The following is a 22,845-nucleotide window of genomic DNA, read 5'->3' as shown; positions in this document are numbered from 1 at the left end:
TCCAGAACAGCATATGTTTGCTATGGGGATTTCCTTTTACTCTGGACAGTTTCTAAAATGGACAGAGATGTCAGCAGAGAACACCGTGCTCATGATGTCAGCAGAGAGCTCTGTGTTTCAAACGGAAAATAATTTCCACTGTAGTATTCAGCAGCTAATAAGAGGCAGTAATTAAGATTAATGTCAAGGGGGGGCACAGAGCAGGGAGTGCAGTGAGATAATACAATGTATAAGATAACGTGTGGTGAGGGGCAGGGAGAACACAGAGCAGGGGGGAGGTGACTGGCCTCTGTTATATGAGAGGCATGTGCAGGCTTGTAGCTCACAGTGCTGCTCCAGGCTGGGAGCGAGTCCTGAGCTGAGAGTACTGAACTTCCTGTGGAAGGACCAGTGCCCTTTCAGCATTAGTCCTAAAAGCTGTACACTTACTATGAAAAGCTTAGGAAGCTGCCTGCAGACCAGGCATAGAAGAGAGACCCCTAGTGGCCAAAAGTATAAAATGAAAAAACTGATATAAATATTAATATTTTTTATGAAGATATATTACAATATGTCTTCATTAATGATTATGAACAACATATTAAAAGTTTTTGTTGATGACAGGTACTCTAACTTTTCTTTTTACATTTTTTTTACTTATTTTTATTTTTTTTTACACTTTTTATGTCCCCATAGGGGACTATTTATAGCAATCATTTGATTGCTAATGCTGTTCAGTGCTATGCATAGGGCTATCGGTGATCTTCTGTTCTGGTCTGCTCGATCTCAGACCAGAGCAGAAGACCCCTGGAGACGGACGGAGGCAGGTGAGGGGACCTCCGTCCACCATTATGATTGGATCCCTATGTATTGTATCGATCACGGCATCTGAGGGGTTAATGGCAAACATCGCGGGCCCCTAGCTGCTGATAGCAGCCGAGAACTGCCTCGCATGACGCGAACACCGGTCCAATGCACGCGGTCATGGCGGAGCGTAAATGTACGTCATGGTGCGTTAAGTACCACGGTACCATGACATACATTTACGTCCATTGTCATTAAGGGGTTAAAGTCTTCCCTGAAAGCTTCAGTCTTTTGTCATATTGGGGTGCCAGTTTTTGTATTGATCACAAAAGAAGTTTTTAATGTATAGTAAATAAAGAATAATAAAATTGATAGAGGGGGAAAATAAGTAGTTCTATGCTTTCTTTTTTCTGCAAATTTGATGTATTGGATATGGTCCTATGGATTTTTATAAACAATATTTATGTAACAAATGCATTAGTTAAAATGTATAATATAATTTGCAAAATAAAATATTTAAAAGAAGAAAAAAAAAGGAAAAAAAAATAAAATAAAATAAATAAAAGAATAATAAAATACACCTTGGGCTTAGCTTATTGTTTTTTTTCTACACAGTCTACAGTCCTTTTATTCCCTCAGATGTCTTCTATTATGTGTGGTTCGATAGCACACTCAGTGAAATATTAAGGAGCTTTACAGTCTAAGCATTAAAGGGGTACTCCGCCCCTGGCATCTTATCCCCTATCCAAAGGATAGGGGATAAGATGTTAGATCGCCGCGGTCCCGCTGCTGGGGACCCCGGGGATCGCCGCTGCGGCACCCCGCCATCATTACTGCACAGAGCGAGTTCGCTCTGCACGTAATGACGGGCGATAAAGGGGCCGGAGCAGCGTGACATCATGGCTCCGCCCCTCATGACATCACGGCCCGTCCCCTTAATGCAAGTCTGTGGCAGGGGGCATGACGACCGCCACGCCCCCTTCCCATAGACTTGTATTGACGGGGGCGGGCCGTGACGTCACGAGGGGCGGAGCCGTGACGTAACGATGCTCCGGCCCCTGTATTGACCGTCATTACGTGCAGAGCGAACTCGCTCTGCGCAGTAATGATAGCGGGGTGCTGCAGTGGCGATCCCCGGGGTCCCCAGCAGCGGGACCCCGGCGATCTGAGATCTTATCCCCTATCCTTTGGATAGAGGATAAGATGTCTAGGGGCGGAGTACCCCTTTAACCGAGGGAAGGCAATGCATCCTATGCCCTACTCTGTAGCCCCAGACACACATTGGGGGGAGATTTATAAAAACCTGTCCAGAGGAAAAGTTGCTGAGTTGCCCATAGCAACCAATCACATCACTTCTTTAATTTATGAAAAGACCTGTGAAGAAAGAAAGAAGCGATCTGATTGGTTGCTATGGGCAACTCAGCAACTTTTCTTTTGGACAGTTTTGATAAATCTCCCACATTATCACCAGTGGACCACCACAGGCTGAGTTCTGTACAGGTCCTGAATGTGTTTTACAAGGGATATATGGTAATGTACCAGACACATAAGAACACATATGTCAAGCCCATTCTATTTTACCTCTCATCTGTTTGGCAATCCCTTTAGTAAACTCCAGCCAGTGCTAAAAACAAACAACAAAAAAAGAGATGGCATAGTCACATATAGAATACAGATTTCACATTTTATTAAAACACAAAAACACATAGATGACTATGGCAATAGAATCTCAAGGTGGCGCCGCATTCATGCATTTCAAGTCATACAAACGTTCTCACCTTGAGTCACATAGTAATAACAATCATGGGAAAAGTGATGTGATAGCTACACAAGTGGCTTTGTTCTCATTCACATCTAGGGTGCGTTCACACGGAGTAAATCAAGAGGAATTAACGCAGAAAACTTTACGAGCGGAAAATGTTTTTTTTATTTTCGCACAAAATTAGTGCGAAATTTGCACAAAATAATTGCGCACGGAATTTCGCGCGGAAATGGGGGAGAAAGAAGTGAAGGGTTTTTCAGCAATTTCCGCGCAAACTCCATGCGAAAAAGATGTCGGGCGGAATTTTTTTTTCCACTGACTTCAATTGATTTCTGCTAGCGGATTCCGCTTGAAGAATGAACATGCTCTTTCTTCAAGCGGAACGGAATTCAGCGTCGGAATTCCGCTAGCAGAATTTCCGCAGTGTGAACAGGACAGCGGACAAAAACATTAAAGTCAATGGGCAGAGGGGATGTGCATTAATTTGGAGCAGAGAATTCAAGAGGAATTACTCGAGTAAATTCCTCTTGAGTTACTCTGTGTGAACGCACCCTTAAAGCGCAACTATTGCACTTGTACGGGATGCTTCTTATGCTTCTTTAGTGCAGTGTTTTCCAAACAGTGTGTCTCCAGCTGTTGCAAAACTACAACTCCCAGCATGCCCGAACAGCCAAAGGCTGTTCGGGCATACTGGGAGTTGTAGTTTTGCAACAGCTGGAGACACACTGTTAGGAAAACACTGCTGTATTGCACCGATATAATGACTGCTGCCACACACGATTCCTCATATGACATCTCCTAGGGGAAGGTCTTCAGGACAAGAGTTATCATGACTTGGGCAAGACTAATGTATAGGTTTGCCTTTTAGGTTATGTCAGGTTTAATTGTGTATTGGTGCAAAAAAATACAGAGATCTGACCCATTCTCTGCATAAATACCTTTTCTAGATCCTGTAATATCCACTTAAGTAAGTCTTGTTTTAAAGGGGCATTCCGGTGAAAAACAAAATTTTTTTTTAAATCAACTGGTGCCAGAACGTTAAACAGATTTGTAAATGATTTCTATTTAAAAACCTTAACCCTTCCAGTACTTATCAGCTGCTGTATGCTCCACAGGAAGTTCTCTTATTTTTACATTTATTTTCTGTCTGACCACAGTGCTCTCTGCTGACACCTCTGTCCATGTCAGGAATTGTCCAGAGCAGGATAGGTTTGTAATGGGGATTTGCTCTTGCTCTGGACAGTTCCTGACATGGACAGAGGTTTCAGCAGAGAGCACTGTGGTCAGACAGAAAATAAATGTACTTTAACCCCTTATGACAATGGACGTAAATGTCCGTCATGGTGCTGTGGTACTTAACGCACCATGGGGTGTACATTTACGCTCAGTCATGACCACGAGCACCGGACCGGTGCTCGCGTCATGCGCGGCTGGTCCAGGCTGCTATCAGCAGCCAGGGACCCGCCAGTAATGGCGGACATCCGCGATTGCACGGATGTCCGCCATTAACCCCTCAGATGCCGTGATCAATCCAGATCACGGCATCTGCGGCAGTGTTGTACTTTAAATGGATGATCGGATCGCCCGCAGCACTGCCGCGGGGATCAGATCATCCAGCATGGCAGCCGGAGGTCCCCTCACCTGCCTCAACCACTCTCCCGGTGTCTTCTGCTCTGGTCGGAGATCGAGCAGACCAGAGCAGTAGATGACCGATAACACTGATCAGTGCTATGCCCTATGCATAGCACTGAACAGTATTAGCAATCAAAGGATTGCTATAGATAGTCCCCTATGGGACTATTTAAAGTGTAAAAATAGTAAGTGTAAAAAAAATAGAAAAATCCCTTCTTCCAATAAAAATGTAAAATGTCCTTTTTTCCCATTTTACCACCACAAAGTGTAAAAAAAACAATAATTAATACACATTTTGTATCGCCGTGTGCGTAAATGTCCGAACTATTAAAATATAATGTTAATTATCCTGTACGGTGAACGGCATCAAGGTAAAAAAAAAAAAATTAATAAAAAAAAAATTGCTGCTTTTTTGGCACATTTTATTAAAAAAAAATTAATAAATAAAATAAAATGTGGTATCAATAAAAAGTACAGATCATGGCGCAAAAAATGCGCCCTCATACAGCCGCTTATACGGAAAAATGAAAAAGTTATAGGCAATCAAAATAGAAGGATTTTAACGTATATAATCATGGGTATCATTTTAATCGTATTGACCCAAAGAATAAAGACCACATGTCACTTTTACCATAAATTGTACGGCGTGGAAACGAAATCTTCCAAAACTTGCAAAATTGCGGTTTTCTTTTTAATTTCCCCACACATATAGTATTTTTTGTTAAGCCATACATGTTATGGTAAAACGAGTGATGTCATTACGCAGGACAACTGGTTGCGCAAAAAACAAGCCCTCATACTAGTCTGTGATGAAAATATAAAAGAGTTACGATTTTTAGAAGACAAGGAGGAAAAAACAAAAAAGCAAAAATAAAATTGGCCTGGTCCTTAAAGGGGTACTCTGGTGGAAAACTTTTTTTTTTTTTTAAATGAACTGGTGCCAGAAAGTTAAATAGATTTGTAAATTAGTGTAAAAAGGGGAGCCTGACTGTGCACACTGTAGCCGGTAAGAGGCACTAAGTGCCTGAACTGTATAGCGATTGCCCTCTTGCATTCAGTCCCTGTGCCGTCGGGGTATCGCCTGTATCTCTGCACCTAAAAACGTTTATAGTGGGCCCAAATCTGGGAGGCTCCAGAGCTACCGAAAATTTGCCTCATTGGATTATCAACTTTTTTGCTATGTACTTTCATCTGGATTAATCCTGGCTCCTATAATATGACTTTACAGTATAACTAAACAGATACTGTTTGCACTGTCCCATTGCCCCATTTTCATTGTCTCATTGTCCAATTGTTGAAGTGCAATTCCACTGTGCATATTTTATATTTTTAGCATTTTATACCATTGTAACCATTTTTATCTAGTGACCAGTCTGCGACAAGGGCCCTGCCGCAGACCTCACATCATTTTTCCAAATAAATGTTATCATTTTATGCTATTTTAGACACGTTTTCTTTTTTCTCTCTCTCTTTCTCCTAATTTTTGACCTTATAACTTTTACTCTGACCTAGCCTAGCAGGACTGCCTCCCCTTTTTACACTATTAGTACTCTTTCTTGGCCCATGTGGGTATGTGCAACGCAGTATCCTCGGTATAGGTTTTCTCTTTTTACGTTGAGCTCCCACATTTTTTTTTTTTAATATATTTTCAGATTTGTAAATTACTTCTATTAAAAAATCTTAATCCTTTCAGTACTTTTTAGCAGCTGTTTTCTACAAAGGAAAATAGTTATTTTTTTGAATTTATTTTTTGTCTTGTCCACTGTGCTCTCTGCTGACACCTGATGCCCGTATCAGGAGAAAATATCCATAGCAAACCTAAGCTGCTCTGGACAGTTCCTGACATGGACAGAGGTGTCAGCAGAGAGCACTGTGGACAACACAAAAAAGAAATTCAAAAAGTAAAGAATTTCCTCTGTAGAATACAGCTGCTGAAAAGTACTAAAAGGATTAAGATTTTTTTAATAGAAGTAATTTACAAATCTGTTTAACTTTCTGGCACCAGTTTATTTAAAAAAAAAAAAAATAAATAAAAAAAAAGGTTTCCACCTGAGTACCCTTTTAATGTCAAAATGGGCTTGGTCCTTAAGGGGTTAAATAGAAGTCAATTACAAATCTGTTTAACGTTCTGGCACCAGTTGATTTAAAAATTAAAATAAAAAAAAAAAGGTTTTCACCGGAGTACCCCTTTAACCCCTTAAGGACCAAGCCATTTTACACCTTAGGACCAGAGCGTTTTTTGAACATCTGACCACTGTCACTTTAAGCATTAATAACTCTGGGATGCTTTTACCTATCATTCTGATTCCGAGAATGTTTTTTCGTGACATATTCTACTTTATGTTATTGGTAAAATTTTGTCGATACTTGCATCGTTTCTTAGTGAAAAATTCCAAAATTTGATGAAAAAATTGAAAATGTAGCATTTTTTGAACTTTGAAGCTCTCTGCTTGTAAGGAAAATGGATATTCCAAATATATATATTTTTTTATTCACATATACAAAGGGGGAGATTTATCAAAGGATTTAGACTGGTTTTTCTTGTCTAAATTTGTCGCACAGAAAGTCGCAGTCTAAATATGTGCGACTTTTCTGCGACTTTTGCTCTAGAGGATTTTTAGAACATGATGCATGCAAGTCTATTTTAGACTGAAATGCATTGAAAAATGCATTGGTGCTGAATTTATCAAAAGCGACTTATCAGCGACAAGTCGCATAGGCTGAAAGTACGCCGAAATGTCGGACCATGTTGGAGCAGGTTTAAATATAGACTAAAGCATAGATCATGCAGTCTGTGCACAGAATTTATCAAGAGCTGTGCGCCATTTGATAAATTAGGTGCACAATAGACCAGCCAAACCCTCTGTAGTTTGGTCTATATTGATGCGGGACATAGACAACTTTGATAAATATCCCCCAATATGTCTACTTTATGTTTGCATCATAAAATTGACATGTTTTTACTTTTGGAAGACACCAGAGGGCTTCAAAGTTCAGCAGCAATTTTCCAATTTTTCACAAAATTTCCAAAATCACCATTTTTCAGGGACCAGTTCAGGTTTGAAGTGGATTTGAAGGGTCTTCATTTTAGAAATACCCCACAAATGACCCCATTATAAAAACTGCACCCCACAAAGTATTCAAAATGACATTCAGTCAGCATTTTAAACCTTTAGGTGTTTCACAGGAATAGCAGCAAAGTGAAGGAGAGAATTCACAATCTTAATTTTTTACACTCGCATGTTCTTGTAGACCCAATTTTTGAATTTTTACAAGGGGTAAAAGGAGAAAATATCTACTTATATTTGTAGCCCAATTTCTCTCGAGTAAACATATACCTCATATGTCTATGTAAAGTGTTCTGCGGGCGCAGTAAAGGGCTCAGAAGCGAAGGAGCGACAAGGGGATTTTGGAGAGTACGTTTTTCTGAAATGGTTTTTGGGGGGCATGTTGCATTTAGGAAGCCCCTATGGTGCCAGAACAGGAAAAAAAAAACACATGGCATACCATTTTGGAAACTAGACCCCTTGAGGAACGTAACAAGGAATAAAGTGAGCCTTAATACCCCACAGGTGTTTCACGACTTTTGCATATGTAAAAAAAAATTTTACAAAAATTCACTAAAATGTGTGTTTCCCCCCAAATTTCACATTTATGCAAGGGTTAATAGCAGAAAATACCCCCCAAAATTTGTAACCCCATCTTTTCTGAGTATGGAGGTACCCCATAAGTTGACCTGAAGCGCACTACGGGCAAACTCCAATGCTCAGAAGAGAAGGAGTCATATTTGGCTTTTTGAGAGCAAATTTTGCTCGGGGGGCATGTAGCATTTAGGAAGCCCCTATGGTGCCAGGACAGCAAAAAATACCCACATGGCATACCATTTTGGAAACTAGACCCCATGAGGAACATAACAAGGAATAAAGTGAGCCTTAATACCCCACATGGGTTTCATGACTTTTGCATACGTAAAAAAAAAAAAAAATTTCACTAAAATGTGTGTTTCCCCCCTCAAATTTCACATTTTTGCAAGGGTTAATAGCAGAAAATACCCCCCAAAATTTGTAACCCCATCTCTTCTGAGTATGGAGGTACCCCATAAGTTGACCTGAAGCGCACTACGGGCAAACACCAATGCTCAGAAGAGAAGGAGTCATATTTGGCTTTTTGAGAGCAAATTTTGCTCGGGGGGCATGTAGCATTTAGGAAGCCCCTATGGTGCCAGGACAGCAAAATAACCCCCACATGGCATACCATTTTGGAAACTGTACCCCTTGTTACGTTCCTTAAGGGGTCTAGTGAGCATTTACCCCCCACTGGTGTCTGTCAGATCTTTGGAACAGTGGGCTGTACAAAATTTTTTATTTGCACAGCCCACTGTTCCAAAGATCTGTCAGACACCAGTGGGGTGTAAATGCTCACTTCTCACTGCACCCCTCATTACATTCCGTGAGGGGTGTAGTTTCCGAAATGGGGTCACATGTGTTTTTTTGTTTTTTTTTGCGTTTGTCAAAACCGCTGTAACAATCAGCCACCCCTGTGCAAATCACCTCAAATGTACATGGCGCACTCTCCCTTCTGGGCCTTGTTGTGCGCCCTCAGAGCACTTTGTGCCCACATATGGGGTATCTCCGTAGTCGGGAGAAATTGCATTACAAATTTTGGGGGGCTTTTTTCCCTTTTACCTCTTGTCAAATTGAAAAGTATGGGGCAACACCAGCATGTTAGTGTAAAAAATTAATTTTTTTACACTAACATGCTGGTGTAGACCCCAACTTCACCTTTTCATAAGGGGTGAAAGGAGAAAAAGCCCCCCAAAATTTGTTAGGCAATTTCTCCCGAGTACGGCGATACCCCATATGTGGCCCTAAACTGTTGCCTTGAAATACGACAGGGCTCCAAAGTGAGAGTGCCATGCGCATTTGAGGCCTGAATAAGGGATTTGCATAGGGGTGGACATAGGGGTATTCTACGCCAGTGATTCCCAAACAGGGTGCCTCCAGCTGTTGCAAAACTCCCAGCATGCCTGGACAGTCAACGGCTGTCCGGCAATACTGGGAGTTGTTTTGCAACAGCTGGAGGCTCCATTTTGAAAACAGTGGCGTACCAGACGTTTTCATTTTTATTGGGGAGGGGAGGGGGGCTGTGTAGGGGTATGTGTATATGTAGTGTTTTTTATTTTATTTTGTGTTAATGTAGTGTAGTGTTTTTATGGTACAGTCACACGGGTGGGGGGTTACAGCGAGTTTCCCGCTGCGAGTTTGAGCTGCCGCGCAAAATTTGCTGCATCGCAAACTTGCAGCCTGATACTCACTGTAAACCCCCTGCCCATGTGAATGTACCCTGTACATTCACAGGGGGGGAACCTCCAACTGTTGCAAAACTACAACTCCCAGCATGCACAGTCTTTCAGTGCATGCTGGTAGTTATAGTTTTGCAACAGCTGGAGGCACACGGGTTGGGAAACACTGAGTTAGGAAACAGACAATGTTACCCAACCAGTGTGCTTCCAGTTGTTGCAAAACCACTACTCCCAAACATTCTCAGGCATGCTGGAAGTAGTAGTTCGGCAACATCTTTAGAGCCAGATGTTGCCGAACTACAACTCCCAGCATGCTTGGAGTTGTAGTTTTGCAACATCTGGAGGACTACAGTTTGCAGACCACTAATACAGTGGTTCCCAATCTGTGCCCTTCCAGATGTTGCAAAACTACAACTCCCAGTATGCCAAAACTGTCCAGGCATGCTGGGAGTTGTAGTTCTGCAACATCTGAAGGGCCAGATGTTACAGAACTACAACTCCCAGCATGCCTGGACAGTAAGGGCATGCTGAGGATGTGTAGTTTTGCAACATCTGGAAGGGAACAGTGGTCTCCAAACTGTGGACCTCCAGATGTTGCAAAACTGCAACTCCCAGCATGCCCATGTCTGGGCATGCTGGGAGTTGTAGTATACAGGGTCCCAATACAGCAATGCATGTCGCTTTACGGCGACGTGCATTGCTGTAAAGGGCCCGACCGCGGCTGAAGATCTACTCACCTGCCGCCGCCGTCTTCATCGCCGGGATCCGGGTCTTCAGGGACGAGGTAAGTACCGGGGCCGGGCCCCAGCACTCCCCCGTCCCCCCGCCGTGTCCTCCGGTCTTCCTCCCGTCCTCTCCGGACTTCCAGGGGCCGGGCAGGGAGGGAGGAAGTAACCGCCCCCCTGCGATTGGTCGGTTAGCTAACCGAAGAATCGCAGGGGATCGGAGGAGGTGGCAGGCTTGCCACCTCACTCCTATACGTTAGCATGGTCCTGGCTGTCTGTGACAGCCGGGATCATGCTAAATTACCGGGCGGTCGGGTCCCAGAGACCCGATCAGCCCGGTATCGCCGCAGATCGCAAGGGCGATTTCCTACATGGCCCCCCTCGGCGTTTGCCCTGGATGCCTGCTGAAGGATTTCAGCAGGCATCCGGTTCCGATCTCTGCCCGGTGAGCGGCTGGGACCGGAAAATGCCATGACATTGTGGAACGTCATTGGTTCTTAAAGCCCAGGGTGCCATGACGTTCCACAACGTCATTGGTCCTTAAGAGGTTAATATAGGGGAGGGAGCGAATTGTAGTTGTACATGTAGGTAAATGTATCCCTTATTCAAAGGATAGTAGATAGGTGTCTGATTGCAGAGGGTCCAGCCGTTGGAAACCCCTACAATCTCTATGGTTCTCCTCACGCACAGAGCAGGGGTCGGAACGCGCCCTCCATGCATCTCTAAGGATAGGTTTCCACACAGGTTTTTTTTACTGTAGAACTGCCACTGCAGTTTTTGAGCCAAAGCCAGAAGTTGATCTTCCTTTATATTTCCCATTCCTTCGGAATGCACTTCTGGCTTTGGCTCAAAAATTGCAGTGGCAGCTTTCCAAAAAATGCCTGAAAAAAACCTGTGTGGAAACCTAGCCTAAGGGAGAGCCAGAGATACACGAGCTACATGTACTACATGTTCTGTACTACTCTTAACCTGTGCCAGGGTTAGCTACTCCTTTGGAAACCAGGTGAGGGCGGCTCCATTTTACTTTTTTTTTTTTAGGACACTGTGTGTACTGTGCAGGACCCTGAAGAAGCTCCTGTCCTCTACATAGACAGTGATTTACAGCTCCCAGAAGATTTCTTAGTTTTATATGTAAGGATTTGCTTTATCTGTATTAGTTATCTACTTATTTTTCTTTAATCCTCACTTTTTCCTATTTTTGGATGACATTTTGGAGGCTTCAGAACCAATTACCAGGTTTTCGTAGAGTTATGGTCTCAACATACAAAGGTTTCAACATACAATGGTCGTCCTGGAACCGATTAATATTGTAACTTGAGGGACCACTGTACTCTGAAACTACAGTGACACCTGGTGGCCAAAGTATATCAGTCTTTCTACTGATCATGTACTTAAAGGGGTATTCCCACTTGCCTGGTTCCATGCAACTCAGCACCCTGTCCTGTTCTCACTTCCTGGTTTTGAGTGCCGCACATTTTAACTTCATTAGCACTTAAGGTCATAAGCGCTCTGGTCATGTGAGCGCTACTGGCCTGAACGTGCATGCTCCTGATGCTGCTGTGAGCAGCACCCACAGCAGCATTGAGACCAAGCAAAGGGTCACCACAGCAGTGCCACATCTTCAGGGGATCCTCACAACAACTAGCTGTAGCCAGGAATCAGAGGTGCTATCATATTGGGGATGGAAGCTCTCTTGAGTCCCCACCATCCCCAGTAATGAACGAGCCAGCACTCACTGCTCAAGCGTAGCCTGTTCGGCTAAAGCATAGCACAGGTTGTAATCACAGAAAATGAACGGTCAACAATGGAACTGAATTAGAGGGAGATCTGTAAACAGTAACAAACAGGTAATGAAAGCATATTACAAAAATACTTATTATGGCTAGGTGGATCTTTACAGATCCACTTGAAGAGATGGAAATAAAATACCCTCTTAATTAAAGAATTCATGCTAAGTGGCTGTGTTACTCACATAGTTATGGGTTCACACAATATAAAATTAAAATAATGACCATATAATAGGCACAATACACATTCTCAGACATAAAAAGTCAGTTTTTATACCTATTTTATGGCGTTTATTTATTTATTTCTTTTTTAAAATAATGTGTTATATAAACATCTGTGGAAAGGCAGCAGTTGTTTAAAAGAAATGTTGGAATTATGGCCTTTTTTATATACAATAAGAGAAATTAACGAAGACGAATGTGAGTTGTGATCTTGTTTAGAGCACAAATGTTGCGGAGAAAGTGGCAGACGTTCCCCTAAATTTATCAAATGTGGCACGGACTTTGATGAATCCCCATAAAACAGTTTTACTTCATTTATTCAACATTTGTGAGATTTTTGTGCAACATTTCACAAAAAGTCGCACATAAACATTGATAAATCAATAATAATACATTGATAAATCAATGACCACTGCACAAAGTCCTCTAAATAAGAACACTCCATGGTAATGAAATTTTAACTTTCTAAATGAAATGTCGCAGAAAATGTCACACAGGGGCCTCCATGCGACATTTCATGCGGCAAATTTAGACAAAAAGCAGCCTGAATGGTTTGATAAATTCCCCTCAATGTGTGCAGTGGTAGCCGCTTTACAGTGACTTTAATCTGGCACATTATTATATAAATAACAGCAATTGTTACACCTATTTTACAGCCTTATTTTTTGTTGTTTGAGGGTGCGTTCACACGCTATTTGTTTTTGCGGGTCTTCCGCTGCATATTTGAAAGGGTGCGGGCTCTTCTCGACTGTCTGCAGCAGATTTTCCACGGAGGAATTTACGCTGCGGAAAATCCGCCGCAAGCCCCAGTGAAGTCAGTAGGGACTGCGGCAGATTTTCCGAAGCGTAAATTCCACCGTGGAAAATCTGCAACTAAACAGCCGAGAAGAGCCCACCCACTTTCAAATACGCAGTGGAAAACCCACAAAAACAAATAGCGTGTGAATGCACCCTCACAATGTGTGAACCCAGCCTTAAGCCAAAGCCAATCACACTAGTTTTTTAAGATTGCTGCTATAGGACAATATGTATTTGTATAGAACTGTTTTCCCTCATCATCTTGCTATACTCAATGCAAGGATAGATATATAGACACTTGGAGTTGTGCGGCCAGAAGGTGCAATTCTACACAAACTCTTATTTTTGGTGATCTGTGTTGTTAATTCTAATAGTTATCCCTGAGGGTCTAGGGCAGTATTTCCCAACCAGAGTGCCTCCAGCTGTTGCAAATCTACAACTCCCAGGATGCCAGGACACCCTTTGGCTGTCCAGGAATGCTGGAAATTGTAGTTTTGCAACAGCTGGAGACACACTGGTTGGAAAACATTGGTCCAGTGGAAATTAGGGGACTCAAATATAATAACCCAACTGCTAAAAAATTGTTTTTATAGTAACCATTTTAATATCCTCTGTTATCTAGGGTGCTTTATAGGTAGACTGGGGTATACTAAAGATTAGTGATAATATCCTTAGTGACCACACTAGTGGAGACCACAAGTTCATAGGAGATATTAATAATAAAGCTTCTGCCTTATCCTAGTTAGTATATATTTGCTGTGACTTAGGGATCTGTGTGGGTAAAATCTCGTTCACCATCTATAGACATTCGCTCCTCCTGTGATCGTAGCAGAAGTGAAATCCACAGTGGAATCAACACGTAATGTGCATTTTCCTACAGATCTGCCATCATGGTGGAAATATTCCACACAATGTAGATTTAGAATAAGCCTGGATTCATTCATACCATAAGGCTAAGTTTCCACTTGGTCTTTTTTCTGGTGATTTTTTTTGCATATCTGCCACTGCAGTTTTTGAGCAAAAGTCAGAAGTGGATCCATAAGGGAGGAGAAGTGTAAATCCCTTCCTTTATATGTCCTATTTCTTTTGAATACATTTCTGGCTTTGGCTCAAAAACTGCAGTGGCGGTATTCCAAAAACTGCCAGAAAAAAAACCAAGTGGAAACTTAAGCTAACCTAATGCTCCATTGTGACTCTTACAACAAAATCTGACATTGGTTAAGACTGCAGAAAAAAATATGTGACAAATCCACAAAAGAATGGGCTGACTAAAGATGGTGTACCTGTTAATTACAAAAAAAACTTTTCACATGTCACAGAGACATCTCAAAAGTTTTGATCAGCGGGGGGGTTTCAGTGCTGACTGAGACCCACACCAATCAGGAGAACGAGAAGGGATAAGCACACAGTAGCGATCTCTGTCCTGCCGCGCCATTATGTCTATGGGGCTGGAAAGAGATCGCTGCGAGCCGGGTAGTAAATAGCCTTACTTTGTACTCCTCCCTGCTTGTTTTCCTGATTGGTAAAGGTCCTTGCCCTGCTCATATTTCCACAAGGAAAATGTCTGCAGCATGTAGATAAGACTTGAAGAATGTGATCAACTCTAAAGACCAATTTACACAGCGTGATTACCAAAACAGAATCCAGCGGAAAAATTCCACAAAAATTCCGATGCAGCAGCCTCCCATTGTTTTCAATGGGATTCTGCTGCACCGTGCACACAACAGAATATCTGCCGCAGAAATTGAAATTCCGTACTTATGCTCATTCTTCAAAGGAAATGAAATGGAAACAGTGCTTGTCCGAATGGTCCTAGCACCGACTGATTCAGTCAGTGCCTTCTGCGTATGTAATGTCCGTGTCAATAGGCTCTTATTTGTTGTGGGTTTTACATATTATTTCCTATGGGATTCATCCTACCAGTTGGATGATCATGCTTAGCATTCCACTTTGGCTTTTCGGATGCTTTAAATTACAGTGGGAGAGCTGTGTTGGGCAGTGGTATTACATATGTTAGGGAGATTTTTATTTTATTCAAATTTTTTGTTTAGAAAATGCACAGGGTCTAGGTGATGCTGTGGCTCAATGTAGATAACAGAGCCCCAGCTGTAATAACAGACACTGGGGGCATTTATGCTATTACCGCGTTCTACAAGTTGAGCAGCGCTATTCCTGGAGTAAATGCAGATAACTATATTTAGCTAGTGAGGGGGAAGTTCACTATAAATACTTCTTACCGTTCTGCATTCACTGTGACAAGAACAGGGAAGGTTCACTTAAATGCTTTTTATTTTTTTATTTTTTTTATAGGCGTAGGGTTGTTGTGACATTTTATGACAGAAAAATCTATCCATACGAGCAGCAGTTATTCTCCGTGCAGGAATCACATGTATATGGCATACTGTTGTCTAGAACAGTGGTCTCCAAACTGTGGCCCTCCAGATGTTGCAAAGCTACAACTCCCAGCATGCCCGGACAGCCAATGGCTGTCAGGGCATGCTGGAAGTTGTAGCTTTGCAACATCTGGAGGGTCACAGTTTTGGAAACCAATCATCTAGAATCTGGCCTGTACCACTCTAATAAAATGACTAGGGAAACCCAATAAAAATAAACAAGCATAAATCTATATTTGCAGATAATACAATAAAAAGAAATGGGAAACAACGCCCCCATGATCAGAGCTGCCTGACTGCCCACGAAGACATGTGGCGTGGGAGAAAAAGGGATGGAGCACGTTGGATTTCAACATGCCCAATCCTTTGTTCCATTGATGATAAGCTTCTGGCAGTGGCTTTTCTCCTTCTCCATAAAGAAATGAATAAGCACACTTGGCCGGTCCCAGCATGCATGTTTGTGCGGAAGATGGGGGTGCTAGCTGTCGCCAAATAAGCATTCAGCCAACATCTTTCTTATGGGTATGGCCAGCATAAGGCAGTGATCATATAGACACTGCAAGCAGATAAGCTGCCAGATGCGTAAGCCTGCTTCCAAATGCCAGGAGCCGGGCTCTTACTGTGAAGCAACAGGTTACACCAAGGAGCACTTCTGATCGGTTAAAGGGGTACTCTGCTGGAAAACATTTTTTTTTTAAATCAACTGGTGCCAGAAAGTTAAACAGATTTGTAAATTACTTCTATTAAGAAATCTTAATCCTTCCAGTACTTATCAGCTGCTGTAGGCTCCACGGAAAGTTATTTTATTTTTGAATTTCCTTTCTGCCTGACCACAGTGCTCTCTGCTGACACCTCTGTCTATTTTAGGAACTGTCCAGAATAGGAGAAAACCTCTCCTGCTCTGGACAGTTCCTAAAATGGACAGAGATGTCAGCAGAGAGCACTGTGGTCAGACAGAAAGGGAATTCAAAAAGAAAAGAACTTCCTCTGGAGCATACAGCAGCTGATAAGTATTAGAAGGATTAAGATTTTTTAATAGAAGTAATTTACAAATCTAACTTTCTGACACCAGTTGATTTAAAAGAAAATGTTTTCCAGTGGAGTACCCCTTTAAGACAACATACAACCATTGTATTTCTGTGCAATCTCCTTTAGTGCCGACCAAATTGCCCCTGGACACCAGTTTATCGTACTGTCACATCGGTCACATGATATTGGTACGGAAATGGGGAGTGACAGGGGTACTGCATGGCCACTACTTGTATGGCTGCACCACCATTCTCACAGAAATATTAGAATAATACATATACCGTATATACTCGAGTATAGGCCGAGTTTTTCAGCACGATTTTTCGTGCTGAAAACACCCCCCTCGGCTTATACTCGAGTGAACTCCCCCACCCGCAGTGGTCTTCAACCTGCGGACCTCCAGAGGTTTCAAAACTACAACTCCCAGCAAGCCCGGGCAGCCATCGGCTGTCCGGGCTTGCTGGGAGTTGTAGTTTTGAAACCTCCGGAGGTCCGCAGGTTGAAGACCACTGCGGCCTTCAACATCATCCAGCCCCCTCTCACCCCCTTTAGTTCTGAGTACTCACCTCCGCTCGGCGCTGGTCCGGTCCTGCAGGACTGTCCGGTGAGGAGGTGGTCCGGTGAGGAGGTGGTCCGGGCTGCTATCTTCACCGGGGAGGCCTCTTCTAAGCGCTTCGGGCCCGGCCTCAGAATAGTCACGTTGCCTTGACAACGACGCAGATACGTCGTTGTTAAGGCAACGGCTCTATTCCGGGCCGGAAGCGCGGAGAAGAGGCGCCCCCGGTGAAGATAGCAGCCCGGACCACCTCCTCACCGGACAGTCCTGCAGGACCGGACCAGCGCCGAGCGGAGGTGAGTACTCAGAACTAAAGGGGGTGAGAGGGGGCTGGATGATGTTGAAGGCCGCAGTGGTCTTCAACCTGCAGACCTCAGGAGGTTTCAAAACTACAACTCCCAGCAAGCCCGGACAGCCGATGGCTGCCCGGGCTTGCTGGGAGTTGTAGTTTTGAAACCTCTGGAGGTCCGCAGGTTGAAGGCCGCAGTGGTCTTCAACCTGCGGACCTCCGGAGGTTTCAAAACTACAACTCCCAGCAAGCCCGGACAGCCGATGGCTGCCCGGGCTTGCTGGGAGTTGTAGTTTTGAAACCTCTGGAGGTCCGCAGGTTGAAGACCACTGAGGGCGAATGATGAGAAGAGGATGATGAAGGGGGGGGGGGGGGTGTGGGGATGATGAAGGGGGGGGTGTGGGATGATTACAAGGGGATGATGAAGGGGGGATGTGTGGGATGATAAGGGGATGTGTGGGATGATGACAAGGGGATGATGAAGGGGGGATGTGTGGGATGATGACAAGGGGATGATGAAGGGGGGATGTGTGGGATGATAAGGGGATGTGTGGGATGATGACAAGGGGATGATGAAGGGGGGATGTGTGGGATGATGACAAGGGGATGATGAGGATGTTAATGACGGGTCTGGATGATGACAGGGGGGGATGAGGTATTTCCCACCCTAGGCTTATACTCGAGTCAATAACTTTTCCTGGGATTTTGGGTTGAAATTAGGGGTCTCGGCTTATACTCGGGTCGGCTTATACTCGAGTATATACGGTACTATGACGCAATATAGCAAATATACAATAAATACAATATTTAAGCTCTGCACAATAGATTGTCAGGCAGCTGCTACCAAAGCATATGAGATCATGGTTTGCATCAACAGAAACATAAGTGCACATGAGAATCACACTCTAAGGCTATATTCACATGGGGGAATTTGCTGCAGCACAATTTACGATCAGAATTTTTTCAGCGGATTCTTCTTGGAAATTTTGACTGATTTTCACACTGAGGAATTTCCACGCGGAAATAAGGAGGAATTCTGCTTGAATTCCGCGTGAATTCCTTGTGAAAACTATGTCGGGTGGAATTTTTTTTTACCATTGACTTCTATTAGATTCTGCTTGAAGAATGAACATGCTCTCTTTCTTCAAGCGGAAAGGAATTCAGCTTCGGAATTCCGCAAGCAGAATTTCTGCATTGTGAACAGGACAGTGGAAAAAACATTAAAATCAATGGGCAGAGGAGATGTGCATTAATTTGGAATTTACAAGTAAATTCCTCTTGAATTACTCAGTGTGAACGCACCCTTAGAGTGTGGTTCTTATGTGCACCTAGGCTTCTGCTGGTGCAACCCATGATCTAATATGCTTTGGTAGCAGCTCGCTGACAATCCATTGTGCAGAGTATCTCATTGAGTGTCCTATTGATTTTAATGGGATTCTTTTGCACTGTGCACACGGCAGAATTTCTACAGCAGAAACATCTGCCGCATAAATCACGATTATAGCGTGCGCGGAAACAATAAATAGGTTCATTGTTTCTGTGGACTCCACTTGGAAATACATTGTGCATTTTAGATGGGTCCTAGTGCCGGCGGAACAAGCAAATGTATGGAATGTCTGCCTGTGTTTTCCACCACTGGGGATCTCCCCGATGACTTGTGGTTCAGGTAGGATGAAAGTAGTGAAAGTAAAAACCACACAGACATGTTGTTCTGCAATATATGCAATTGATTTTGAACTTGCTTTTCTAAACCTTTGACAGGCAAAACATTTTCAGGTACAGTCAATAAGAAAACTAAGCTGAATAGAATGTCTGCACAGTTTTCAAATGCATCACAGCTATCTCTCAGGCGTGGGGCTGTCAGTGTATGAAAACATACTCAAAGGGTACATTCACACAGGTTGGGCTTCTAACGTGGAATTTCCACAGCAGCTTAAACTCGTAGCGGGAAACTCACATGTGAACGTTCTCTTAGGGTGTGTTCACATGCTATTTATTTTTGCGGATTTTCCGCGGCGTATTTGAAAGTGAGCGGGCTCTTCTTGGCTGTCTGTAGCAGATTTTCTGCGGCAAAATTTACGCTGCGTAAATTCCTCCGTGGAAAATCTGCTGCAGACAGCGGAGAAGAGCCTGGCCCCTTTCAAATACGCAGCGGAAAACCCACAAAAACACCCCTTAGGGTGGGTCACATGCGTCAGATTTGTTGCAGAAAGTTCTGAGAGGCCTGATTCACATGGAGAAAATGTGCGGAATGTCTGCAAGGAAAAAACACTTGCAGACATTCCACACATTTGCCCAATCCGCCGGGCGCTAGAACCACAAAGAAATATAATGCATTGCGGAGTCCACAGAAAGGATAAAACACCTGGTGCAAAATTCTGTTGTGTGAACAGTGCAACAGAATCCCTTTGAAATCAATGGGACAATGATGTAGCAGAATGTCCGTGCCGACATTCCGAACAAATTCAGCCTTGTAAACATACCCTAAGGCTATGCTCACACGGAAAATCTCATAGACGGCTATGCACACCGTGCAGAGTCTGCAGAAAGAATGAACAGATCTATTCTTTATGAAGACATGGAAAACGAAAATTCCGTGCCAGAAGCATCTGGCACAAAAATTCTGCAATGTGCATAGCGCATCAAAATCATGTTGAATTCAATGGGACTCTGCTGCTCCGGAATCTCTGGCGGAATTCTAATGTGGAATTCCGCACAGAAATTCCGGACGTGTGAAACTAGCCTCAGTGTTCAGATCATCTAAATAGGGCATGCAGAACTCCATACCCTTTCCATGAAAATGGAACTCCTTTTCAGCCACAGAAATTTCTGCAGCAAATCTGTGACGTGTGAGTGTATTCTTAAAAGTTACTAGTTAGACCATTCATGGAATAATATGTATAGTTTTGGGCTTCAATGTAGGAGAAAAACACAGCAGACCTGAAGAGGGTTAAAGCTAAGTTTCCACATGTTTTTTTTCCTGGCAGTTTTTGGAGAACTGCCACTGCAGTTTTTGAGCCAAAGTCAGAAGGGGATCCATAAGGGAGGAGAAGTGTAAGTCCTTCCTTTATATGTCCTATTCCTTTTGAATACACTTCTGGCTTTGGCTCAAAAACCACAGTGGAGGTTTTTCAAAAACTGCCAGAAAAAAAACAAGTGGAAACTTAGCCTTAGAGACTGATGACCAAAGTCATTAAAGGGGTACTCCACCCCTAGACATCTTATCCCCTATCCAAAGGATAGGGGACAAGATTTCTGATTTCGGGGGTTCCGCCTCTGGGGACCCCCTGAGATCTCGGCTGCGGCACCCCACTGTCATCACTGAACAGAGCAAACTCGCTCTGTGCGTAATGACGGGCGATTCAAGGGCCGGAGCAGTGACATCATGGCTCCACTCTCCGTGACATCAAGGCTCCGCCCCCTCATTACAAGTTTTCCTTTAAATCTGTCACTCTGTGACTGGTGTCTGCAGTATTCGATGAGCTCTTTCCTTCACTGCACTGCACCCTGCAGAAGCCTGTCCCAGCAGCAATCTAAAGGCCATGTTCACATGGCATAATTTGTGCGTCATATCCACATGGAAAACACATGAGGACATTCCACACATATGAAGTATCCGGCAGGTGCTAGGATCACTTGAAAATTCGCTGTCTCATAAACGGCAATGCATTTCCAAGCTAAATCCGCAAAAAGAATAGACAAGTCTGTTCTTTTTGGAAATGCCTAAATCGGGATTTCCGCAGCAGAAACAGCTGCCGTGGAAATTCCACCATGTGAACAGTGTAGCAGAATCACATTGAAATCAATGGGACTCTCCTGCAGCAGAATATTCCTGCGGACATTCCACAAATTCCACGTGAACATAGCCTCATACAGAGACAACACTGATGACACACGCAGGAGATCTGTTGTGTTTTAGTCCAGCATGGAGGAGGCCACGACTAGTGCTGGCATGGAAAGCTAGTTTTAGGGGGGTGAGGGTTCACATTATGGAATGTCCACCCAGAAATATTTTAGGTGGAGATTACGAGGGAGGAGGAATTTCAGCAGCAGAAAGCTCCGCCACTGAAATTCATTAATGTGCATTGTGCAGCCGAATCCCATTAACAACAGTGGAATTCTTCTGCACTGGAATTTCCAAGTTTAATTCCGCCTGGAAATTCTGTAGTGCGAACCCAGCCTTAAAATGAAGATTGTCAGAGTAAAGGGCCTTTTACACAAGGAAGTTATTGTCCGCACAGGTCTATTATTGTCCTGTGTAAAAGAGCTAGCGATCAGCCAACGAACAAGCAGTTCTTTGTTTGTTAGCCAAACGCTGGGACAACGCGGTCCTAAAAATTATCGCTGGTCAGTTGCGTAATTCTCTGTGTAAAAGGGGATGTGCAGCCAACCACGATGTAAGTGAAGGGCTGCATTAATGATAAAGCGATTAGTCATGGTATGTTCTATGTACTTATGATGAGAAAAATTATTTTAGGGTTTGCCTATAGCAGTGGTCTTCAACCTGCGGACCTCCAGATGTTGCAAAACTACAACTCCCAGCATGCCCGGACAGCCGTTGGCTGTCCGAGCATGCTGGGAGTTGTAGTTTTGCAACATCTGGAGGTCCGCAGGTTGAAGACCACTGGCCTATAGTATAGCACATGGCTCCAGCTTTTCCAGCTTTCCAACAAACTCTGCTGTCTGCAACCGGGCTTGAAGGGGACAGAGGCCTCTCAAAATAGGTGCGGGTCACAGGGTGGACACTTATCAGACATGTATGCATATCCTGCAGACATGCCATAAATGTACGGATGCAAATATCCCTTTGTTTTTGGACCTTACTTTAATGGCACCCATAACCCCCTTTTTGCTGGTGATTTTTAGAGTTCAGCAGCACTCATTCTGGATCGGCACTGTTGGATAATAGGTAAACCTAGGTGGACTTGTATTTTTTCAATGCTTTATATTGTCTGTAAAAAAGCATTCAATGTTACAAATATGGCTTTTAGTATAATTTTCACAAAACAACATGAACAGATGTTCCTTCACTTACTCTCTGCTTGTCGGGATCTACATATCGGATTCCAAAGTAATCTTTCTCCAGCAGATTTAAGTGGTGGCAGAGTAGGTCAAACAGCTGCTGACCCTTTGCATCTCTCTGTAAAACATGATAACAACAGTATATAACTATTAAATAACATTTTTAACACAAACCAGGATTAGGGATGAGGGTGTGATGGGATTAAAGGGGTACTCCAGTGAAAACCTTTTTTCTTTTAAATCAACTGGTGCCATAAAGTTAAACATATTTGTAAATTAGGGTAGAAGAAACAGACTTGGCCGTACATCTACAATCTTGTATAATGATCTAATTGCTTCTCAGCATAATATCAAAAACTAACAGGTTGTTAGTATACATTTTTGATCAAAAAGTACAAGCCCACTCTCCACGTCAAGGCCACCTATTTAGAGTGGGTTCCTAACGTCCCTAGCATAAAATGGCGTAGCACTGGGCGGCGACCACCACCGCCGCGACACCAGTGCCCACGGGGGGAACGACCCACTGGCAGAGCGGCCCCAATGCC

The 22,845-nt window shown here is 43.4% G+C and overlaps 1 protein-coding gene across 3 annotated transcripts in view; it reads right to left on the bottom strand.

The window, feature by feature from the left end:
- FRMD5 (FERM domain containing 5) overlaps nucleotides 1-22,845 on the bottom strand; it is a 195,928-nt gene that overhangs the window by 74,545 nt on the left and 98,538 nt on the right. For all 3 annotated transcript variants that reach the window (XM_056571565.1, XM_056571567.1, XM_056571566.1), the window contains 2 exons: nucleotides 22,314-22,418; nucleotides 2,365-2,407 (listed from right to left, as the gene is read on the bottom strand). In XM_056571565.1, the coding sequence (XP_056427540.1) occupies nucleotides 2,365-2,407; nucleotides 22,314-22,418 (148 nt within the window). The remainder of the gene's footprint in view (nucleotides 1-2,364; nucleotides 2,408-22,313; nucleotides 22,419-22,845) is intronic.

Source organism: Hyla sarda, chromosome 4 (assembly GCF_029499605.1).
Source record: "Hyla sarda isolate aHylSar1 chromosome 4, aHylSar1.hap1, whole genome shotgun sequence".
NCBI classification, from domain to species: domain Eukaryota; kingdom Metazoa; phylum Chordata; class Amphibia; order Anura; family Hylidae; genus Hyla; species Hyla sarda.
This window is presented reverse-complemented; position numbering and strand designations above follow the sequence as displayed.